The sequence below is a fragment of the Cololabis saira genome, chromosome 8 (genome assembly GCF_033807715.1).
Source record: "Cololabis saira isolate AMF1-May2022 chromosome 8, fColSai1.1, whole genome shotgun sequence".
NCBI classification, from domain to species: Eukaryota; Metazoa; Chordata; class Actinopteri; order Beloniformes; family Belonidae; genus Cololabis; species Cololabis saira.
The window spans coordinates 13,338,926-13,364,240 of record NC_084594.1 but is presented as its reverse complement, the minus strand read 5'-3'; the positions used below and the strand labels follow the sequence as shown (position 1 = coordinate 13,364,240).

Here is a 25,315-nt window from a genome sequence, read left to right as displayed (position 1 = left end):
AGGCAGGCAGGGTGGAGTGCGGCAGCCACTCAGGTGGATGGGACACAGGTGCGCGTGTCCCATCAACCTCTCCACCCTGCCACAACCTTCTTTGGCAGACCATCCATATAAATTATGACCTGAAGGTGACGCCTCAGACACGCCCCAAGTTGAAAATCTAACTTAATTATTTAGTCTTTGTGATCTAAAAATATCATCATACGTTAATTTTGTATGTCCCAAGGGGGATTATCGCTAAGATGCTGTCCATCGTTACCTTTTCATATAGTTTATGTAGTTATTTCAATTATTAGTGATACCTTTATTTGTATTTAATTATCATTATATTGTTAGTGACACTTTTATTAGTGGAAAAATACTTTCATTACTCCTAGAAGTTAAGAGTTTTCAACAATTAGTTATAATTCAGTGTTAACTTTTACGTTGACCTTGGTTAATAGCATTGTACAAGTTTTTATTTTTTTAGTAAAAAGTTGCTACAAGCAAACTTTATTTGGCTTATTTACAGGACTGTCTCAGAAAATTAAAATATTGTGATAAAGTTCTTTATTTTCTGTAATGCAATTAAAAAAACAAAAATGTCATACATTCTGGATTCATTACAAATCAACTGAAATATTGCAAGCCTTTTATTATTTTAATATTGCTGATTATGGCTTACAATTTAGACCAGTCTGGCCCTCGGCAGGAGGGTCCCCCCTGATGAGCCTGGTCCTGCTCAAGGTTTCTTCCCTCCTAAAGGGGAGTTTTTCCTTGCCACTGTTTGGCTTAAGGTTTTTCTCCCACTAGGGGAGTTTTTACCTGCCATTGTTTATGTAATAACTGCTCGGGGGTCATGTTCTGGGTATGGGTCTCTGTAAAGCGTCTAGAGACAACTCTGTTGTATTAGACGCTATATAAATAAAATTGAATTGAATTGAATTGAATTTAAGATTAAGATTCCCAGAATATTCTATATTCTAATTTGAGTTTTCTTAAGCTGTAAGCCATAATCAGCAATATTAAAATAATAAAAGGCTTGCAATATTTCAGTTGATTTGTAATGAATCCAGAATGTATGACATTTTTGCATTACAGAAAAAAAAGGACTTTATCACAATATTCTAATTTTGTGAGACAGTCCTGTAGATATTATTAGCATTATCCATTATAAAAATAATTGCTTATGTAGTGTTTATATGGTCGGATAGCTATATCTGCATTAATGAGCGCAACCTATCTGTTAAACAATGAGTAACCACAACTGCTAGATAAATGACAAGACCTATACAATAATAATAATAATGATGGTGGTAGCAATGTCATGATATTGTGAGAAAATCCCCCAAAATAATCATCTCAAATCTAAGTCTTATTGTCCATTAGTATTTAGTATTCGAATAAACTTTGCTTCTTTAGACTAGATGGATGCTGAACTCACTCTGACCTCCTGCTTCTGTTTCCGTTAGGGTCATCACCATGGTGTCAGGAAAGCGTCTGGCTGACATCGGATATCGGGCTTTCTCTGCCTCGATGATGCTGCTGACGGGGTACGGAGGTTACCTGTGTGTGTTGCGAGCGTACCGATACATGGATAAGCAAAAACAGCTGAAAATTGCTGCAGAGAACCAGGATCCTGAAGTCATCAAAGACTGATGTCACATGGACTGACCACCTTTTTTGTATAGATGCGGACGTTTCCCATTCCGCTCACTTTAACTGAATAACGAAGAGGCCGAATCCTGCTGGAACATAATGTGCATCAGTGGCTTTTGTCAAATCCACATTGAATGGCAGTTTCACCAGTGAAATGACTGTAATTGTTTCTGTTGTATTATATTAAAATGCCTTCATCTACAAAGTAATAGTTCTTTGCAGGATTTCCAGAAGAGACACAATATATTTGAAAATACTTTTTTATTTTTTAACCAAGGCACTCAAGGGATACCACAACAAACATTTTCAATGGTCCTCATACCTGGATTCCTCTGTAAAAAGTGACAAAACAATTCACAAACATTTGGTCTCAAAAGTAGTAAAAACAGTAAAACAAGTCACAACGTTGTGCCAGACAATGTTGTTAAAGGGTCAATTCACAATAAATTGCAAAGGCCTGTTAACTTGTTTTTTAGTCATAGAGCAGGTGTTCCTGCTTTTAGTAGCTGATAAAGCTCAATTATTTTATCATAAATATGTTTAATACCTGCTATGACATTTTTGCTCTGTGCAGTCAAGTGTGAGTCAACCCTTCACAACAACAACAAAAAAATAACAAAATCAAGTTCATCTGACCAATAAAACTGGGAGAGAACATTGAAACCGCTCAACGTCTGCAGCTCAAGATAAATCCCAACATTTGAAAGTAAGGCAATTGAAAATCACATGCTGTAAATGAGTTCCACGTCATTTCAGCTTTTACATGTCACGACTCTCCACAGCCAACAGCGTCAGTGTCCGTCTTTAGTTCACAAACATATAAATCTGCTCGTCAGTGTAGTAAGTGTAGGGAGTGAGCCTTGCGCGTCACAGTGTCTCCGGGGGGGGGAAACTCCAGGGAATCCTGACTCCATGTGTGCGTCATCAGCTGCTGTGGTTCAGTGTTCGGGCTTTGACGGCAGCACAGTGACCGTTGGTGCCGTTTTCTCCCTTCAGGGTAAGAGGGGAAGTCTTGAGTCCATCTGTAGCTGCTTCAGACTCTTCTTCTGAGCTGCTCTCTATGTCACTGCGGACATCATTGCATACCTGAAAGACGGAGGAGAAGATTTTGTATTTGTAACAACTCTGAAATACGTTTTTTCAATAGAAAATTATGACCTAATGTTCTTTTTTTTTTTTTTTTAGACAGATGCACCAACAGTTTGAACACTAGGATCACATATATAACCCCAATTGACGGGGTTTACACATGTACTAAAGACAGATTCCCCCGGAAAGTTTATCAAATGTCTCTATCTTGCCCGGCAGCTGTTCAGGGAACGCCACAAGCGACATTAGAAGACACTAAAGGTTGCGGTCTGATCATTTCTCAAGTAGTTTACTGGAAAGAGCTTATACAAGTTTTTCTTACTTGTCTGACATGTTGTCAGACTTGTTTTTGTTTCCTTGTGTCTGTCTTTTAGTATTAGTAAGTATTTTCCCATTGAATTTCTCTTCTGCATTCAGTTAGATAATCATTTATGACGAGCGCAGCTTCAGCACACCCCTGCTTAATGAGAAACATTTGAACATACCCAACATTCACGACACTATTACTCAGCTACTCAACTCCGCCCCTACCGCTGCTCACTATGCGTGGGGTTAAATCGAAGCGCTGATCTACCGCAGCAGCTGTTTGAATGAAATCCAGAGAGACTACCGAGTCCTGATGTAAACGATGAGGACAGATGAAACTGAGGTTTGCGAAAAAAGAACAGCAGAGGGAATGAAAAAGAAACTTACAGCCACACACAAAGAAGGTAAGGTTTCAAGCAGACGAAGACAAGCAAGAGAGCAGCGGAGGAGGACTCATGGGATAAAGATAGACAGAAAGAAACGATCTCCCACTCATTCTGGAGGGAGATGAAATAAACTGCATCTGCAGAAAGAAAGAGAGTCAAGGTCAGACAGGAAAAATGTGGAGAGGTTGCAAACACACACACACAAAGAAATATCTGCGTGTTCTTGTGATGTATATGTCAATAAACATTCTGGGACCAAAGTCATACGGGGCCTTTTTGGGATCACAAATTATTGTCTTGTGATCTCCATTACTGCTGGGAGCTGCTGGAAAAGGTCCTGAACAGTCCTCAACTCTGTTGTGTTGTTAACGCAAACAGACATTTTTGATGAACATAAAAGAAAAACGAAAAGCATCAATCACTAGGAAGAATATTCAAACTTTAAATGAATTCCAATAATGGAAAATGTACACAAATGTAAGCTAAATTCTGGCTAAAGTGATCCTGAAATGAATAAACCAAAGTAAATCACACTTCTCAGGATGCAACACAACATACTGCAAAGAAAGTTTATAGCTCTGTTTGTGTCAGATGTAAGGAAGTGAAATTGTAGAGAAATTTTCTTGTATGTACCCACAGATTCCACCAAAAATGATTAGAAAAAAAAAACTAAGTAGACTGATTGGGGTTGATGAAAATTCTCCATCAACACTGCACATCAGGCCTTACTAATGGTCCAGCGACCTACCTTGCCTCGCAGCATGGCTTTGATAGCTATACGGGATATGAGGTAGGACCAGATGACGTGCAGGACTTGGAGGACGAGCAGCAAACCGTTGAAGACCCACCACGATGGAAACGGTCCAACTATGTCCCAGCTCTCAAACATAGTGGAGTTCAGGATCCTGCAAAAACATGGAGGCAAGCGGGAATATCATGAGGATACGTCATATTACAGCTTTGTCTCACCTCATGTGGAGGGCCAAAGGAAATAATCTGCTATTACACTCGGTCTCATCAAAATAGTGTTATGGTAGAAAGACTATCTGAAATTTATCCTGATGTTGACCTTACTTGTATAAGATGTCTCCTGGAGCCTGCCTCTGTTGGACATATGTTCTGGGGTTGCCCGTCTCTGACGTCATTTTGGAAGAATATTTTCGATGCTTTCTCGACCGTTTTTCGTATAATTATTGAACCCAACCCTATGACTGCTATATTTGGAGTTCCTACGGATGATGCACCAGTTACCTCTCCTCAAGCCAATTTTATTGCATTTTCTTCTCTCATAGCCCGGAGACTTATCCTCCGCACAAACAGAGTCCTTACAAACACCAGGAAACTGGACCACATTACACCAGTCATGAAATCGCTACACTGGCTTCCAGTGAGTCAAAGGATAGAGTTTAAAATCTTACTGCTGGTCTACAAAGCACTGAATGGTCTTGGACCAAAATACATGGTTGATCTGTTAGTTCCTATGAAGCTCCCAGACCCCTGAGGTTCATCTGGATCTGGTTTGTTGTGGTTCCCAAGAACCAGAACCAAGCAAGGTGAGGCAGCGTTCAGTTATTCTGCTCCTCACCGGTGGAACAAACTTCCTGTAGACCTGAGGTCTGCTCCAACTGTCAGCTCCTTTAAATCAGGCCTAAAAACATTACCATTTACTGAAGCGTACTCTTAAATTAAACCTGCTGTACTCTACTGCCCTTATTTTTTTTTAACAGCTTGTGCTTTTTATTATTTTACTTCTTTTCTTATTCTTACCCATTTGTTATTATGTCTTGCCGCTTTTAATGTCAATGTAAAGCACTTTGAATTACCTTGTGTTGAATTGTGCTATATAAATAAATTTGCCTTGCCTTGCCTTGCCTTGCCTTGCAATTGGAAATCTGACAAACCCCCAACATTCACGGAATGGGTCAAAGATGTGATATCTTTTATACCTTTAGAAAAGCTCAGATACAACAGATTCAAATCTCGCCAAAAGTTTATAAAGGCCTGGTCCCCTTTCTTAGAATTTGTCCTTACGCTGTCTTTCGATGATGTAGCTTAGTATTATTTTTGTAATGTTTACAGTGTTACTCGGATTTGTGGAAACCCTCATTTGTACTACTAACAAATGTTTGGACTAATGTGTAACCCTTTACCGTCCATGTGTTATTCATCTATTTATTTATTTTAATATCATTATTGTTGTTATTATTACTAATGTTATTTTATTTGTGTACTTTATTTTTTTTTTTTCTTATTTTCTTATTATTTATTACATTTTTTTTCTTGTTTACATATTATGTTTTTCTGCTATTATCTTCTTTGTATGTGGGAACTGGGGAGGGTGGGATATATGTAGGGTTGTTGGTCTTAAAAAATATTGAAAAATCTTATAAATAAAGTTATAAATAAAATAGTTATGGAACTACGGATAATCTCAATCTAATGGGAACCACATAACCGTGTAACATAGATTTACTGTAATGTCAGAAGAGCTGAAGGTCACGTCTTCTTTTAAATCCAGCTGAGTGACGCAAGGTTGTGAATGGACCGTTCTCCCCCTGCATGGGTTTGGATTTCACCCCACACAGCTTCACCAGCAACACTAGCTTTATCTTTCATCCACACCAAGACACTGAATATAGCTGCTCAGGTTACTGTCGCCAATGATAGGTCCCCTTTTGTCTCTCCCTCCGGACGCCGAGCTGATACTTCCAGGCCTTTGTTCATCATCTTAATGCCTTCATACTCTTAAAGGTCAGAAGAGATGTCAGGGCTGTCACAGAGTCGGACAGGTTATCTCATGTGATTTATGAACTGGTTTCATAAGTAATCTTCAGCCATTTTTAAAAACGTAACAAATGTTACTCTTAATTTAACATCTGCAAAAAGCAGCTTTTTTTAGCTACATAATTTTAAATCATCCACAGAAACACAAACACCACATCAATCTAGTAAAGCTATGTATCAGGACAGGGTGGTTGAATTATTCATTCAGAGGTTGCAGATGTCAAACGGTACTCACCATATTGGAAATATAACAAGTCGTGTGGTAAAGAACGCCACACTGAACACAATGAAGAGGAAGTCACACAAGCGCTGGTATTTGGCGTAGTTTGCCAGCTTAGCTGCCTGTCCCCAAAACAGAAATAAAATATCATGAAAAGCTTGAAAGGCAAGCTCCACAAAGTCTTATACCCAACGAGCTAGGATTTCAGACAAGAGGAAGCACAAGGCAGAAATCAATTTAGCTTCATTATTCACAACAGCAGCTGATGTAAGCTAAAAGGATGCTGAGCATGAAAGGAAATGACTAAACTGACAGTCAAGTCTCTGCATCTATCACTTCTACAACTATTTATGTTACTTTTTTCAGCATATAAATTACAACTTTTGATCAGTTTCTCATGTGCCAGACAGTGGAAACAAATTGTTTTGGTTTCAAGTCATACATTATTCAGAACGGCCACATGAGTGAATATCCCTCTTCTAATATACAGGACTGTCTCAGAAAATTAGAATATTGTGATAAAGTTCTTTATTTTCTGTAATGCAATTAAAAAAACAAAAATGTCATACATTCTGGATTCATTACAAATCAACTGATATATTGCAAGCCTTTTATTATTTTAATATTGCTGATTATGGCTTACAGCTTAAGATTAAGATTCCCAGAATATTCTAATTTTTTGAGATAGGATATTTGAGTTTTCTTAAGCTGTAAGCCATGATCAGCAATATTAAAATAATAAAAGGCTTGCAATATTTCAGTTGATTTGTAATGAATCCAGAATGTATAACATTTTTGTTTTTGTAATTGCATTACAGAAAATCACAATATTCTAATTTTCTGAGACAGTCCTGTATATTATGTGTATTTGTATATGTACATTAAGAGTGAAGACAAGAAAAAAAGAGTCAGATAAAGTGTAAGTCTATATTAGAACAGCAATTGGTTTAAAAGATATTAAGTCATTAGATATTAAGTCTGTTAACAGCAGCAGGTAAAATGAAGTACAGTCACATAAAACACATTCCAGATCCATTCACTGCACTTCCCAGGATGTTATATTCTGCACCATGAGATTTCGGTGAAATAGATGATTGTTTTGGGTTTTTTTTGTCATCACTGACCTCTAGCAGGAAATCTGAGGCATCGTGGACACATAGCACAAGGCTTCCCACTCGCGCCATGTTGTTGACGTAAGAAAAGCTGATAAGGCCCACCGTTGCCAGGTGATGGATGAACATGATCAGGAAATCCTAAAAATAAAAAGGGATAACATGTACACATGAACGACAAATCCTTTCCTGGACTCCAAACTGAAACGTCTCGTCAAACATTTGAACTGACATCAAATCTGGTTCTCATATCGCTGCCTTTATCTTATATCTTATATTTTATAATGATTAATAGTGTGTTAACCTATATTAGAGCCTCTGCTCTACCTTCTACAGAGTTCCCAGTAGTACACATCTGAATGGTAACACACTAAATAAATAAGTAAGTAATCCTGTGTTTAAACACAGTCATAGAGAACAAGTTTCCTCTTTTAGTTGTATCACAGAATTGTTTTAGCTATTTAAAAAAGAGCCTTGACTGATGATTAATAATAAAGATTTGGTACTTTAATTATACAGTGACAATACTAACTGTTTGCTATAAAATCCAAAATGAAGCAGATGCATAGTCACGGTAGAGAAAAAAAAAAACAAACTTAAAGGTTTGTCTCTTTGAAAAAGGAACACCACAGAAAATGCTAATACATTTAAAGAAATGACGTCTAAAATTAACAATGCCACATGTACAGTACCACAGCCGCATTTTAAAAATCAAACTGCATTGGACCGATGAGATTGGGGGTGATATAATATTACATCATTCCACACGTCAGACATTTCAGCAACAACACTCTCTGTAAAAACTGCATTATTATTCCTTTTTTAAGCTCTGATTGAACCTCTTAACCCTTTTCGTTTGTTTACCAGGAAATAAAAAGGTTTGTGTCCTATGATGGCAGCACGGTGGCTTAGTGGTTAGTACTGGTGCCTCGCAGCAAGAAGGTTCCTGGTTTGACTCCTGGGCACGCCCGGAGTCTGTCTGTGTGGAGTTTGCATGTTCTCCCCGTGCGTGGCTCCCTCCGGGTTCCTCCCACCGTCCAAAAACATGCATCCTAGCTTAATTAGTGGCTTGAAATTGCCCGTAGGTGTGCGTGCGAGTGTGCATGGTTGTCTGTCTATATGATAGACTGGCGGCCTAACCAGGGTGAACCCCTCCCTCTCGCCTGTTCTCACATGTTAACTATGAATGCTATATAAAGCTGCAAATACACATCTTGGAATATATTAAGAAACTCTGTCAAATATTATTAAGCATTTCCTTTTTAAAAAAAAAATATATTTAAGTAAAATTTTCCGTACTTTTTGTCTTTAATATAATATAATATAATATAATATAATATAATATAATATAATATAATATAATATAATATAATATAATATAATATAATATAATAATTATAATAATTATAATAATAATAATAATAATAATAATAATAATAATAATAATAATAATAATAGTAGTAGTAAAACACTTCTGAATTGACTTTGGGTATGAATTTGTATGAAATATGTGATACAAATAAAATTACTTTTTGACTAAACAACTTATTTGACTATTTTAACACCAGTATAAACACACCCCGATAAACCTTTTAAATCAATAAAATTAGAGTCCAGGGTTCTAAATAACATGGATCACATGTAATCATGTAATCATGGATTACATGGGTGGATCGTGCTGTGTTAACACTTCTGACATGATGTTTTCCTTGTTCTAACTCAGAGCTGCGGTGTCATCATGCAAAGGCCTAATGAGCTCCACAGGGCTTCAGGATTCATGCCCGGTAAGGGATTTCAAGAGAAATGCAAAGACAGTCGTCTGTTTCCTTATGCAATAATCTGCCTCAGTGGTCACAAGTTTACATCTGCATGGAGGAGGAAGGTGCACGCAGCAAGTCCGGGAGTTCACTACATGGCTTCTTATATTAAAACTGGTTGTTTTATTTTAAGATATGATTTACGGGACCTAAAAGTGTCCATGTTTTGACCATACAAATAAAACCCATCCCATTCATAGTCCCCTATACTTGTTTACATCAAAATGCTGTATGATTTGCGTGTGAAACAAAGCAGATGGTTTAGCATTTTGTGATCAGGTGATGATTGTGATCATGTGGTTATGTAAAATATGAAACTGTCATTGTGAAATAAAGGAACTTTTCAATCCAAGAATAACATTTCTTAGAAGATTAGCAAGTCATTGCTTTTTGTCTTGTGTATGAGGATCAAACTGGTACAAACAGCTAAACCTCTGCTGCTTTTGACTGCTTGGCAGCTAACTAGCTAAGGCAGCTAACTAGCTAAGGCGCACACTAAGTGACTTCAAAAATTAACTTAATTCACAAGAGCCTTTGGTTTATTGTTAATAGCAGATAATTTCTGGCTGTAAAGGCAAGAACTGAACACTTTTTTGAATACCTTCCAGTGTTGGATATAAGTATCTTAACCGCTGCTTGAGAAGAAAACTATAAGGCCATAACATGTCAATAATATGTCCAGTCTAAATATAATGTCTTTGTTTGAACTTTGTTATGGTTTTTAAGGCAAGAAAAGTGTCTGACAGTCAATCAATTAAATCAAACGAACCAATCACAAGTGAAGGTTTGGTGAGAGACGGTGGCAGCGTTTGCTGTTTGAGCACGGCTAACACAAACCCGACCACCAGGCCTTTTGGGTTTATCATGTCAGGAGTAATACAGTGGACTGCATTACTACCAGCTGCTATTTGTGTTTAGCCTTTTAGAAAGCTCCCCTGCCAAGCAGTGATACATACAAAACAAAGTAGGATACAATAACAGCCATGACATTTAGTTACAAATACTTTACAATGCCACTCATGAAGATTTTCAAGTTAGCTTCAGTTAAAATTTGGCAGCAAACAGACAAGGGGAGCCATGATGACAGAATAGCTGCTGGCTCATAATAGTTGTAATATTATACAAATGGTGACATTCAGTGGTTCATAGTAGGAATACGCGATATTTTACCGTTCACGATATACCGTCAAAAAAATTCCCCACGGTAAGAATTTGTCATTTTCGCGGTAAAAACGATAAATTCCCGTTGATGACGTTTTTGTGTAAAGCTGATTTATGGTTCTGCGTTAAATCGAGGCACAACGTACGTGAAGGAAGGAAGGAAGGAAGGAAGGAAGGAAGGAAGGAAGGAAGGAAGGAAGGAAGGAAGGAAGGAAGGAAGGAAGGAAGGAAGGAAGGAAGGAAGGAAGGAAGGAAGGAAGGAAGGAAGGAAAGAAAGAAAGAAAGAAAGAAAGAAAGAAAGAAAGAAAGAAAGAAAGAAAGAAAGAAAGAAAGAAGGAAGGAAGGAAATGAGCCAGAAAGAAAGAAAGAAAGGAATGAGCCAGAAAGAAAGAAAGAAATGAGCCAGAAAGAAAGAAAGAAAGAAATGAGCCAGAAAGAAAGAAAGAAAGAAATGAGCCAGAAAGAGAGAAAGAAATGAGCCAGAAAGAAAGAAAGAAATGAGCCAGAAAGAAAGAAAGAAATGAGCCAGAAAGAAAGAAAGAAAGAAAGAAAGAAATGAGCCAGAATGAAAGAAAGAAAGAAAGAAAGAAAGAAATGAGCCAGAAAGAGAGAAAGAAATGAGCCAGAAAGAAAGAAAGAAATGAGCCAGAAAGAAAGAAATGAGCCAGAAAGAAAGAAAGAAAGAAATGAGCCAGAAAGAAAGAAAGAAATGAGCCAGAAAGAAAGAAAGAAAGAAATGAGCCAGAAAGAGAGAAAGAAATGAGCCAGAAAGAAAGAAAGAAATGAGCCAGAAAGAAAGAAAGAAAGAAATGAGCCAGAAAGAGAGAAAGAAATGAGCCAGAAAGAAAGAAAGAAATGAGCCAGAAAGAAAGAAAGAAAGAAATGAGCCAGAAAGAAAGAAAGAAATGAGCCAGAAAGAAAGAAAGAAATGAGCCAGAATGAAAGAAAGAAAGAAAGAAAGAAAGAAAGAAAGAAAGAAAGAAAGAAAGAAAGAAAGAAAGAAAGAAAGAAAGAAAGAAAGAAAGAAAGAAAGAAAGAAAGAAAGAAAGAAAGAAATGAGCCAGAAAGAGAGAAAGAAGGATAAATTCCCGTTGATGATGTGTTTGTGTAACAAACATGGCGGATCTAAGAGCTTGAGTTATAACAGTTTTGCAGTACAGGGGTAACTCATTTAATTGGTTTTTATTAATTCAATGTAATTGGTGTAGTTTAGTAGTATTTAGTATTCTTTTAGAGCAGTGTTTTGGGGGCTCCAAAGACTGAATGTGGTGATAGATTTATAGTTACAAAGGTGGAGTTGAATTGGTATTTTTTTTATCGTCATTTTTATCGTTATCGTTATAAATGCCAGAAATTATCGGAATACATTTTTTTAGTCCATACCGCCCATCCCTAGATCATAGTATATTAAAAAAGTATTTTTGTTTTCAGTATCCGTTAATTAGAACATCTTACGGTCTACAAGTCAGTCAGAGTTCCTTTTAAATCCCCCCTGATTTTTGAATAGTAAATAAACGCTGAATTTCCATCTCCAGACACAAAGTGCAGCATCTGCCAGGCTGGATCTTTCCGACAGGTCTCAGGAAAGGCAGAGAAACGGATCTACTGAAGAAATCAGTTGAGCGGATACTTTGTCTGCCTCTTCTGATCATCGGACACTAAACAAACTAGGTGAACTAAATATCAAAACAAACCAAGCTGCCAAACTAAAACAAATATCCCATTCCAGGTATGTGCTACGTAAAACTTCTCAAGTCAATTGAGGGCAGCTTTCCCTAACTCCAGCTCTGGTATTCTTTGTGGAATTTCTGTATCTGTAACGAACTTAGGCCTGCTCCATCCTGCAATCACATGACACTGTTTGCCCTGGAGCTGCAAGTACTGAGCGTTCACAGCCTGAGAAACCTCAGCGCTGCACCCGTCCCCCTTGGAAAAGGGGGGGAAAAACAAAAAGAAAATCCTTTCTGAATCAAAACAAGTGCAAGAGCTTATAACGAAGCAGTTCACAAATCACGTTTATACTGAATTTTCTCCGAGTTATGTGCAGTCAGCTGAAAAAGATAACATCACTGCCACATGGCCAAATGAGGAACAATAGACGTATTGACTAATGTCTGACGAGGAGTGGCCGCTGTATAATATCTAGTGTGATCTAACGTTGCAGACACTGAGCCAGAGTTACACTCACCTTCCTCTTTATGTCGGTGAACTGGGAGAACATAAGAGACCAGTAGAAGGCCAGCTCAGTCACATAGTAGTAATAAAGACCTGGAGTCATGGCCTGGAGAGACAAGCGAGGAAAAAGCGATTTGATTCAAACTAGTACTTTATTCCTTGTTAAATGTATAGGGCATAACTTAAAAACCTTAATGAATGAACATAGAAAAATGACAGACGAGTGCCCCTGACTGCTGAAACACAAAACCATCATCACGCACAATTTTACTACAGAAATGCAGTGGGACATGTTTCCATTATCTTTTGTTTCATGCGTGAAACTGCGTCTGGTATTTAAGCTACACCACCGTCAAGATGAGAAACACACAATCGTAGTAGATTTGATGCACATTGTAGCGTATGAGGATTATAAATCCCTACATGAGAGTAGTATATTTCCTAAATGAATAAATGAATGAAGTGATTATTACAAAAAAACGAATAAAAACACTGATTTATCGCAATCACAGATCTTGTATTTTCTATTCTTATAATACCCAATCTTAACGGTCATTTAAACATCAGAAATGAATATCAGAGCTACTCTTTTTTACAATTATAATTAGGGCTGGGCGATATATCGAGATTTTAATATATATCGATATATTTTCAAACGCGATACGGTACGAGACAATATTGTTTATATAGATTTAAAAAAAATATATATATATTTTATGATTTTGATATAGCTTATTTTGTGACAAATTGACTTGAATGTTTTATTTGAGATTTGCCCAAATGTTTTGTTATTTGCACAACTGTCAACCTCAGTGGAAAAGTCTGCCTGTTACTGTCTACATTGTATTAATTGCACAGTGTATTTTAATTTAATTGTTATGCAGGAAAGGGATATTTGTTTTATTTTATTCAAGAAGCATTTTTATTCTATATATGCAGGCAGTTTATTTTTTATTTCATTTGTTTTATACATTTTGATATTGTGCAGACCTCTGTTAATAAAGGAACCTGTGTGACATTTGGCACGAGGCTTTGTATTAAAACTGACTGTTTTTTTAAGGGTTTGCCTCAGAAAAAAATGAAGCTAACAGAGATGCTATGCTATAATGCTTTGGGGGAAACCCCAATTAAGGCACAGAAAAAATATCAATATATATCGAGTATCGTCATTCAGCTAGAAAATATCGAGATACAGTATGACTTTTGGTCCATATCACCCAGCCCTAATTATAATAGTGTGTATACACACCATCTTCATCTTGTCGCCTGCTCTCTGTATGAATTATCATGTTTTCAAGAACTGGCAGCGGCAAAAGGTCAACAGATACAGTCAATAATTCTGCTGTCATACTCTGCTACTGGACTCTACTGGACATATGGTGTGTGATGAAATGAAAAAAGGGGAAAAAAAGGAAAAGAAATCAACACTGGTTGCGTGTTTGTGCATGGTTAACAGTGCAGTTTCGTCTTTGCACCTGTGGAAAGTAATATCATTCAGTCCAACTATAAATTAAAAAGGCTGCATTTATATTGAACTTTTCCAATTTTGTTATTCTAAAAGTGTTTTGCAGCAGAAGTCATATTGTCGCATGGCTTCTTAATAAAAGAAGACCAAAGTGTTCTACATGATAATAATAATTTAAAAAAGAGAAAAAGAACATTCAGTGACAACAAACAAATCACAAATTTGGTATAATGCAATGAACGTGTTTCTCTTTAGTACACAATCATGCACAGCAGTGAACATAATAGGAGATGTGTGGCTTTTTATTTGGGGGATAAATCTGCCCTCTTCTTTAACTTCTTTAACTACTAACACTTGATTAGAGTCCAATAAATGATGAGGTTTTGACACTGATGGTTGTAAGATTGTAGTTGTAGTCGTTAGACAGTGTACAGGAAGAATAAAGGCTGAATAATACCTGATAAGGGTAACCGTACCAACAATGCCGTGTATCCCACATCCAAGGGGACTGAAAACAAGAAAAACAAACAAAAAAACAATAGAAACATTAACTGAGTAAGGTTTTCATTTTATTTATAACAATTAGGTCACTGTTGTCCTCAGCTGGTGTGCTCACCTGCCACAGAAACTGAAATCCATAGGTAAATATACCCACATAAAATGAAAATCTCCACCTGTAGAAGAGGAAAAAAATACAAATTATTTAAATTGTCTAAAAGAAAATTGCATAAAAATAAATCAATCATACAATTACTATCCTAACCTTTTTAACAGCTGCATTTAGACGCCTTTACATTACATTACCTCATAGAGAGATTAACTAAACAGAACAGGAATAAACCTACATGCTCTCACGGAACTTTGTGTGTGTGCTGGGTTTATCTTGATTCCTGCGGTGTCTGAACCAACGCTGGACTTTCCGAACCTCCCAGTCCAGCTGTTTGGACAAGCCATCCAGATGTCGAGAGTCTGGGTTCTGTCACGAGAGACGGGAAACAGCACACATAAGGAGCTCGACAAACATGAGACGCTTGGTCGTTTCATCTTCGCCATCAGTTATTAGAATATTGCTAATCGTTCTAATGACTGAAAGTCTGAAGACATCTGACTGGGTTGGAGAAGAAAGAGCAGACAAAAGAAACAAACAAAATGATCAACTGTTTTAGTGAAAACTGTTTAAAAAGTATTTAGATTGAAGGTGGAGACATTTTCTGATCATGTTCCAGTCAGTTCAGAAATGCAAAACTGTTTTATTGCACAGCTGTGCTCAAATTCTAAACTTTCCAACACATTTTAAATAAACATAAACAGCACACATTTAAAAAAGCTCTGATACACCTGATGTTGTATAATACTACAGGGAAAAAAACAAAAACAAATGAGCTGTTACATATGGAAATGGAGTTGGCGCAGGAAGACAGCACAAACCTTTGTGATTGAGGTAAACACTTTCTCCAGCACTCTATTGGGATGAGCTCTTCTTCCAACACCTGCCTGGATGTGGAGATTTCGGGCACAGGCACTGGCAATAAATCTGCAACAGAAGCAAAGATGGAAGTTCGATCACCTTCATTTTCAACATAGACAGGCGGGCAAGTATTTCAAATACCATTTAGTTGGTAAAGAGAAAGTAACCTTAAACCAGAGAAACATAGGATCGTTTCTATATTTCACTGGCCTGGCTGTCAGTGGAAAAGCTGTGAATGAATTATAGCTTCAGTTTGCTAAAGGGAAGGTTTACAAAATCCCCCAGTCTGGGATATCCTCTCCATTATGGGAACATTATGACCTTGTATGACCTTTGCCTGCTCATCTGTTTTGCATTATGACACAAACGCCACAGTGGGAGTAGAAAGTAGTGTGCATGTACAGGACTGGCTCAGAAAATTTGAATATTGTGATTTTCTGTAATGCAATTACAAAACAAAAATGTCATACATTCTTGATTCATTACAAATCAACTGAAATATTTCAAGCCTTTTATTATTTTAATATTGCTGATCATGGCTTACAGCTTAAGAAAACTCAAATATCCTATCTCAAAAAAATTTGAATATTCTGGGAATCTTAATCTTAAACTGTAAACCATAATCAGCAATATTAAAATAATAAAAGGCTTGCAATATTTCAGTTGATTTGTAATGAATCCAGAATGTATGACATTTTTGTTTCTTTAATTGCATTACAGAAAATAAAGATTTTTATCACAATATTCTAAATTTCTGAGACAGTCCTGTATACTGGACCAGAATACGAGAAGCTGTGAGTTAAAAGGTAAGGTATGAAAGGATCATGATGACATTAGCTGCCAGATGAGCCTAATACTTCCAGTAAATGTTTACAGACAACAGACTGTTGGCTACGGTCCATCTATTGAGTTCACAAAAGCCTATTTTAAGAACATATCCATTCATGATTAATCTAGAGCAGTCATAACTCCATTTATTATCTTCAGAGTGCAAACTTATCCTTAGATGAGATGGTTAATCTTCTGCAGGTGTCAGATAAACAGCCACAACAATGCGTGCAGAGATAATACAGTAATAAATATATACAGTATGAAGAATGTTGGATTCGTAAAAAGCATGACCTGAAAATAAATGATCACGACGAGGATAAAACACACTGAACTATGCCTTTAAACCTTAATATTTCCAAACAGGATAAGAAAAGCTTGATTAAATATTTACACAGTTGCACAGCGTGTCCGCTAAAAATTACACCAAAAGTCTCGAAAGAAAACATTCCTTAGATCCGTGATGGATAACCTTCACCAACAGAGAGGCGAAGATAAACAAAAATGAGAAGCTGGCCTAAAACTCAAACTTTTAACAATGTCTCTTTTCATTTCACAATAGGTCTGTTTACTCAGATTTGACAGAATCCTTTTCCTGGTACATATGAGAAAATAAAAATCTCTTCACTACGAAATACTAGCTCACAGGAAAAGTTCCAAGTTCAGTCTAAAAAAGATACATACAATGAAAATAATTTCCTCTATTTTTATGATCATACTTGATCATTCCATCGTATTCCTAACATCCTGGAATATCATCTCATGGACTAAATAACACGTTGTGACCTGTGGTTTCAGACGAGCAGCTTTGTTTCAGCAGAGAATATCTGGTGACACAAAACACATTTATTCTAAGCAACATTAGACAGTTGTGAGAGGTTTGGGGAACATACTCAAAGAGCAGTGGAATAAACTACCAAATGAAACGAATTTAATAATTAAATGAAATTAAAAGTTATACAGTCACAGTATTACTTGATCATGTGACCACATAGCTTTCAGAAACATCATGGAAGCTAAAGAAATTAACGATTCATTAAGATTGATTCCTGTCAGTTTCATAATAATGCCAGGACTGTGCATTCAACTATAGAGCTTGGTTTGTAAGCTTTCATGAAGAAGCTACATCTCTACTTGACAAAAAGTTCACATAGCATCCAGTAAATGGAAATAAATGACTATGTAACCAACATTTAAGTTGCTTTGACTCTTCAGTCTAATTTTCATGTTTCATTCAGTTTACCAGCCTGAGTATTTGGGGAGTATTTACCCATTTATGTAACAATCATCAACAACAAATACTGAGGATTGGCACATAGACCAGAATGCTTTCTTCAACTAACTTTACTCTACCTGAGGAAAGGTAAAGTTAAGGAAAGGAAAGGCTTAATCATATTAGTGGCTGGGGGGCAAATAAATCCAATCCGTACCCGGGTGCTGTTTGATACAAAAACAAACACAAATAACATCCGCTTGGATAATGATTTCAAACAGTAACAATACCTACAAACCTTTCTTCACCTCCTCAGGTCGACACATAACCCTGCTGCAGACAAGCATGCACACAGCTCTTCTCTTTCACCTGAACTAAAATTATAAATATTAGTCTTTTTTAAAGACATGGGGCAACTTTAAAATAGTGTTGAGATTGATGCTACTGTTTCTATTGTTCAAATCTTTATCAAAAATTCTATGCTTTCGATTACTGGTATCAAACATAAACAATTTTATTGTAGTGTGGAAGGGGCATTTGCAAAAAAATACTTTCAAGGTAATTTATTATTTACAATAATGCCTGTCTGACTACCCCCAGCCAGTGGAAATTCTTCACTCTTATTACCAATACTTAATTAAAATGAATATACAAATGGTCTATGTTGATAAAATATGTGCATTTTAATGCATCACCCTCACATTGTGCATCTTTAAATTCAAATACCTTTGTAATAAGTTACTTCCATAAAACCAATTGACATAAAACCACCAATAATTCTTGTCCTTCCTGGTTTTTTTTAATTTTTATTGTCTCGCTCTTCTAAAGAACCTGATTTACCTCTCAGCAGCGTTTCCTTCTTGTACTGAGCAATGACAAATGCACAAATAAAAAAAAAAAAGCTTCCTTCCAAACTACGATACGGATCCGACCTATGATCATAAAGGTTAAAGATTACAAAGGCCTACATTACATTTTCAGCATAAACACGAACTCTGTGGTTCTCCAAGTTTCTTTTGAAGTGCTGTTTCATTGCAAGCTGAATAAATTTTATGACGGAAAAACTAATGTGCACTTGTAATGTACTACTAACTGCAGCACCGGCAAACAGAAGGAGAAAACAAAAGGCAAGTCTGGAGAGAAGTTAAACTGGACAGATCACTTTCATGTGTCTTGATGTCGTTAAACATTAATAACGGGGCCTTGCACATGCCACTGTTTAAGAGCATGTTAAGCATAAAACACTTTCAACAGGCAAAGCAAACCTACAACGATCAGTGTGTGGCACTTTGATCGTCTAAAAGCTTGAGGGAGGGATCGTACGGGAGCGATTGTGCAAGTCTGACTCACCCTAAAAAAACTGGCTCCATGGTTTAGATATCCAACCAACTTTCTTTAAAATGATTACACAAAACCACGCATCAGCTAGAAGATTTCTTGTACGCACAAGACCTTTACATTTTTAATAACCAGGATGATGAATCAAAGAAATATAACCCATGCATGCCTGAACCTGCAGTGATAATCACAAGTTAGAAATGTGAGCTATGTCAAGTGTCAAAACATTCCTGTTTCTTTTCACAAAGTGACCCCCTCAACAAACACGAAGACTGTTACCAAGAGACCTCCTTCGTGTGGCCTGTGTACATGGGGGCTGTAAAGAGAGCAGCACTGAGCTACGTACAGCACGACCTTGACAGGACAAAACGTCCCGGTCCTGGGGCTGGAGCTGGAGCTAAGGCACACACTCAGCTCTATTCATAGCAGTGGATGTAATTATGGCCTTCATTTGACTTGACTTTCAAGCATGCGTTTCAAAAACAGAAAGGAGACTCTGAGGAGAGATAATGTTAGATTACTTTGGCAGAGAAAACAACAACAACACTGAACTAGAGTTTTTTTAAGATATGATTTCACTTTTGTTTTCAGCACCCATATTCACTTTCTTAGGAAGATAATGCATGTGACAGTTCATGAGGAAACAGGCAATAAAGGGCTAAAACAGATTATATGGCAAAGTCCTGCTAATTAATCTCATGCACATCTCAGTCTGCAGTCTTTTCAACTCATGGCAGGGCTTACAAGGGCACGCACACACAGGGGGCGACCCGGCTGCTCACATCTACAAAGTCAGCGCCAGCAGCAAAGCAGTAGCTGTGATACGACAAGAATGAACTAGTTAAGAAGAGCGGGTGCCTGGACTGAACACAACTGTCCCATTATTTAAATAAATAACTCAAAGGTGCCTACAGGTAGGAGAGGAATCCTGCAGTTAGCGGTACACAGAGGTGTCAAAAGTATTCACATTCATTACTCAGGTAGAAGTATAGATACTAGAGTTTAAAAATACTCCTGTAGAAGTTGAAGTATCAACTCAAGTTTTTTACTCAAGTAAAAGTATAAAAGTACTGGTTTCAAAAACTACTTAAAGTATAAAAGTAAAAGTAATGTACCGGTAAGGGGGAAAAAGCCATTAAGGATAAAAGCCATTGAAATGAATGCATCTTAGTATAATGCAAATATATTAAAGAACCATATATGTGTACTATTGAGCATTAACATGTGTTTCAGAGAGCAGGAGATATGATGACTAGTTGCCTATAAGTATTGTAATGGTGCAAAAAGTCAAACTTCAGAGGCATGTAATCATTTATCCTAACCTTTATTGGAATGTACATCCAAGTTTAGTTGAAGGAATCTGAGGGAACGGATGTAAGAACAAAACTGGACAAGAACATCTGAAACAACCACAACCAAATTTACTCTATCTGGATGGAGCAATTTAACTGGATAGTTTTTTTTTAAAGGCCGAAATGAAATAGAGTAACAAGGCTGTTTTTAAAATGTAAGGAGTAAAAAGTACAGATAATTGCGTGAAAATGTAAGGAGTAAAAGTAAAAAGTCGTCTGAAAAATAATTACTCCAGTGAAGTATAGATAACCAAAATTTCTACTTAAGTAAGGTAACAAAGTATTTGTACTTCGTTACTTGACACCTCTGCAGTTACACAAAATGTTAAATAGAGTTAAACAGATACAATGTTTGTACAATTTTTTATAGAGGTATGATGTTGCTGCCCTTTGGTGATTTAAAGACTGTGTCATGTGTTTATGTACCATGTTCTGTCATACTAAGTTGTCCTTAAACTCAGACAGCTATCACGACTGCCAGCTCAGAGACGCAGCAGCTCTGACCCATCACTCTATTCCCAACACACAGAATGGCAGAACACAGTCCTGCCATTATGCTACGTTACTCCCATGACTCCAATCATCTTGGCCGTCACTAGAGAATTATGGGCTGTTCACACAAAGAGCAATTATGGTAACGACATGAACATCCACGCTGCTGAATGGTTATATTCGGTCACACAAGAGGACATGCTGCATCTTCAAGCGATGCCCACGCTCTAAAATGAGCTTTAATGATCTGCAATCGACATGTGTAAATGGGCAGAGAAAGAAAAGAAAACCAGAAGTGTATGGATTCATTCATTTCTACAAACATGTGGGGAATTATGAGAATCCAGCACTCTCTTAACTCCGGGGAGCCACGAGCACCAAGGACTGCTTGGCAGTCAATCATTGATTTTTTGAGGGCCAGTCCATTGCTCTCTTCTCCCTAATTTTAAACATGATTTTCTCTCAAATCTGCTAACTAGAGAACCTCTGTCCATCTTTCATGCTCAAATATCACATCATAATTACGATCAATTTTTGATATTGCAAATATGTAGAGGCATTTATGTACTGCATATTAAAAAATAAACAAGACAAAAAATATCTTGGGTAAAGGAGAATCTAAAAACCATGAATCTACTGAGCTGATGTCTTTGTTTTTTGTTTTTCTATCCCTAAAAATAGTAACAGCCTAATTATTAATACATTGGTATATAACTCTGGAGGTGATATATGACAACATTCCGACTCAAGTGTTTACTTGTATAACTCGTGACTACTACTGGAATTGCTAATTATTGATCTAAGAAATAATTATTAATCTCTAGATAACCCATTTCGGTTTCGTTCTCATTTTATTTTCTTATTTAAGTTTACATTCATTGCACTACTACTACTTTTTTGTTATGTCACTATATTAGTATCTTTTTATTTTTATTTATTTACTATTTTTTTAATTTTTATTATTATTATTATTATTTTTTTTTTGCTATTCCTAAAGGAAAATTAATGATGATAACCGTGGGGGGAGGGATGGGGAGAGGGAGGAAAAAAAAAAAAAAAGTATGTTCATCTGTTTTGCTCTGTATTGTGGAAACAATCTGCCAATAAAAACATATATAAAAAAAAAAAACAAACAAAAAACATTCATCTCAGTTTTCAAGTACAAGTACAATTCAGCAACTCTGGAACCATGTAGATGTACCAACCAAGTATTTTCATTAGTCCTGTAATTTTCAGCTGGCCTCATTTCCATGGCAACAACAGCCATGATGCATGTGTCTTGAAGATAAAGCTGATGAAATTAAAACCAGCGTAGCCATGACATAAACCTGCCGGATCATTACATCATCTGGTGGTGATAATGTTTCCATTTTAATAATGTCAATTGATTCATTTTAAATGTCATGTGAAATGTAAATTATATATTTTTCTAAGTCAGGCGAACACTGTGTGCATGACATACAGCAGGCAGTGTCCTACGTTCTGAGTGGGAATTCAAGCTGTGGTGTGTATTCTAGTAATAAATAAATGAATGAGCTAGTGGGCCATGTGAAGAGACGGGGCTGAAAACAAATGGTCTCTGATAACATCAAGTGACATCAGGCCCCACACTCCTAGAAACCAGCTTCACAAGTGAAGGGCCTGGCAACCTTGACACTGGAGACAAGTCGCCCGGAGCCAAAAGCATCTTATCAAGTATTTCAGCTACTTCTCTTTGACACCTCCAACATCAGATTAATCCTCCTCACTCACAGCCACTTGATCATGCTTGCAGTAAAACAGATACAGATCACACCATGCTGGTAGTACATTGGTCATGTCAGCAGGTAGCTTTGAGCACTGATTAAACATGACAACACATGTAATAGCAAATACGATATCTGTATAATAATGAATACCGTGCCTATTAATATGTTTTAGAGGAGCTTGATTTGCAGCCTATGTGTTTCTATACATGACGTGTAAAAATGGAGATGTACTTTTCTGAGCTTCTGTTTGTTTTCACATCACTAGAAGGCGTGTTTCCAACACAGGACTTCTCTGCTGAGAAACAAGTAGTATTCATTCCCCCTTCATTTCCCCTACCTGCATTTCCATTTAATTTACTCTGCTATTGGACTCCAGTCTAAATTTAGAGTGGAGGCTAAATTAAGCTCTAGATAAGACAAATTTGTACCGAGAGTCCATTCTACAGTAGTTGTGGTGACAGACCTTGTAGAATGTTGCATAACATAGCTAAACACTAAGCATTTGCAGAGAAACGGTCAGAAATCTTCCCAATTAGCCTGAAGTTTGTTGCTGACACTAATCATTTATGGAACAGCACGTCAGTTCAGGCTGTAGTGTAGCAATATTCAGAGGACATTTCCAGCCATCATGCTTTCAATTGTGTCAGTTGCTGAATTTCCATGGACTTCCTTGTAACTTCCAACTTCCTTGTTGCTTTTACTGAGGAATCCGCTTAATCCTGGATTAAATGCAATGGAATTACATCTGATTTAAGGTGGATTTCCTCCTCTTTTGTATCAGAATTAATCAAACACCTGTTTTCAGCCATGCAGTCACCTTCCAAAGAAGCAAGTCCCCTTTTGGTAAGACCCACCCCTTCAATAGAGAGAGCTAAATGACAGTTTTGGAATAAACTGCCAACTAGGGCTGCAACCAATAATCTACATTATTGACAGGAATGACAAAATTAGTTGCCAACGAATTTGATCATGATTATTAGTTGGTTAGGTCATTGTTGACGGCTTGGTGGTTAGCACTGTTGGCTCGCCTCGCATCAAGAAGGTTCTGTGTGGAGTTTGCATGTTCTCCTCTTGCTTGCGTGGACCCGGGGACGTGCTCATCCATCACCCAAGCCGAGGTCACTGAGGTGGTTCGTAAGCTCCTCAGGGGGTGGATGAGATTCGCCCTGAGTACCTCAAGTCTCTGGATGTCTTAGGGCTGTCTTGGTTGACATGCCTCTGCGACATTGCATGGAGGAAGGGGACAGTACCGTTGGAGTGGCAAACCGGGGTGGTGGTCCCTTTTTTTAAAAAGGGGGACCGGAGAGTGTGTTCCAACTATAGGGGGATCACACTTCTCAGCGGTTTTCGTCCCGGCCGTGGAACACTGGACCAGCTCTACACCCTCCGCAGGGTGCTTGAGGGTTCCTGGGAATTTGCCCAACCAGTCTACATGTGTTTTGTGGATCTGGAGAAGGCATTTGACCGTGTCCCTAACATTCTGTGGGGGGTGCTCAGTGAATATGGAGTCCGGGGCCCTCTAGTAAGGGCTGTCCGGTCTCTGTATGATCGGAGTAGGAGTTTGGTTCGCATTGCCGGCAGTAGATCAGACTTGTTCCCGGTGCATGTTGGACTCCGGCAGGGCTGCCATTTGTCACCGGTCCTGTTCATAATTTTTATGGACAGGATTTCTAGGCGCAGCCAGGGGCCGGAGGGGATCTGGTTTGGGAACCTCAGCATTTCATCTGTGCTTTTTGCGGATGATGTTGTCCTGTTGGCTTCCTCGGACCGGGACCTTCAGCATGTGCTGGGGCGGTTTGAGGCCGAGTGCGACGCGGGAAGGATGAGAGTCAGTACCTCCAAAACCGAGGCCATGGTTCTCCATCGGGAAAGGGTGGCGTGCCTCCTTCGGGTGGGTGGAGAAGTCCTGCCTCAGGTGGAGGAGTTCAAGTATCTCAGGGTCTTGTTCACGAGTGAGGGAACGATGGAGCGGGAGATTGACAGACGGATCGGTGCAGCGTCCGCAGTAATGCGGTCGATGTACTGGACCGTCGTGGTGAAGAAGGAGCTGATTCGAAAGGCGAAGCTCTCGATTTACCGGTCAATCTACGCACCTACCCTCACCTATGGTCACGAACTTTGGGTAGTGACCGAAAGGACAAGATCGCGGATACAAGCGGCCGAGATGAGTTTCCTCCGCAGGGTGGCTGGACGCTCCCTTAGAGATAGGGTGAGGATTCGGTCACCCGGGAGGAGCTCGGAGCCGCTGCTCCTTCACATTGAGAGGAGTCAGCTGAGGCCTCCTGGACGCCTCCCTAGGGAGGTGTTCCAGGCATGTCCCTCCGGGAGGAGACCCCGGGGAAGACCCAGAACACGCTGGAGAGACTCTGTCTCTCGGCTGGCCTGGGAACGATTATGAGAGGTACCAAATCCTGTTGGTTACCATAGGAAGGGGTTCGTTTTAAAACCTAATAGCTAAATAAAATGATTCACGCTATTGGGCAATTCATAATCCAATTAGTTGATTAATCATTTCAATAATTTTAGCCCTAGTATTATGTAAAAACATAGTGGTTGATGAAAAAGTTTGATAGCTCGCACTTCAGTAAGCCAACATGGAGTCATGCCCTTCCAATTTAAACTATTTAAAAGTAAGTAGTAAATTAACTTAACCCTACCCTGTGGTGTATGAACACTTGATCACTTGATCCTGGATGTTGTCATCTGCTATCATAACAACATTAAGA

At 38.0% G+C, this 25,315-nt stretch overlaps 1 protein-coding gene across 3 annotated transcripts in view; it reads right to left on the bottom strand.

Annotated features, from left to right (window-relative positions):
* Positions 1-1,881: 1,881 nt before the first annotated feature.
* Positions 1,882-25,315, bottom strand: part of cers5 (ceramide synthase 5) — a 28,898-nt gene continuing 5,464 nt past the window's right edge. The window contains exons 2-11 of one of the 3 annotated variants that reach the window (XM_061726811.1): positions 15,579-15,684; positions 14,996-15,126; positions 14,767-14,824; positions 14,608-14,658; positions 12,699-12,791; positions 7,545-7,673; positions 6,436-6,542; positions 4,165-4,321; positions 3,418-3,553; positions 2,587-2,721 (exon numbers count right to left, since the gene is read on the bottom strand). In XM_061726811.1, coding sequence (XP_061582795.1) covers positions 3,443-3,553; positions 4,165-4,321; positions 6,436-6,542; positions 7,545-7,673; positions 12,699-12,791; positions 14,608-14,658; positions 14,767-14,824; positions 14,996-15,126; positions 15,579-15,684 — 943 coding nt within the window. In that variant the 3' untranslated portion in view covers positions 2,587-2,721; positions 3,418-3,442. Of the gene's footprint in view, positions 2,722-2,752; positions 3,554-4,164; positions 4,322-6,435; positions 6,543-7,544; positions 7,674-12,698; positions 12,792-14,607; positions 14,659-14,766; positions 14,825-14,995; positions 15,127-15,578; positions 15,685-25,315 lie in introns of those variants that run through there. The other 2 variants (XM_061726809.1, XM_061726810.1) reach the window with 2 other exon arrangements.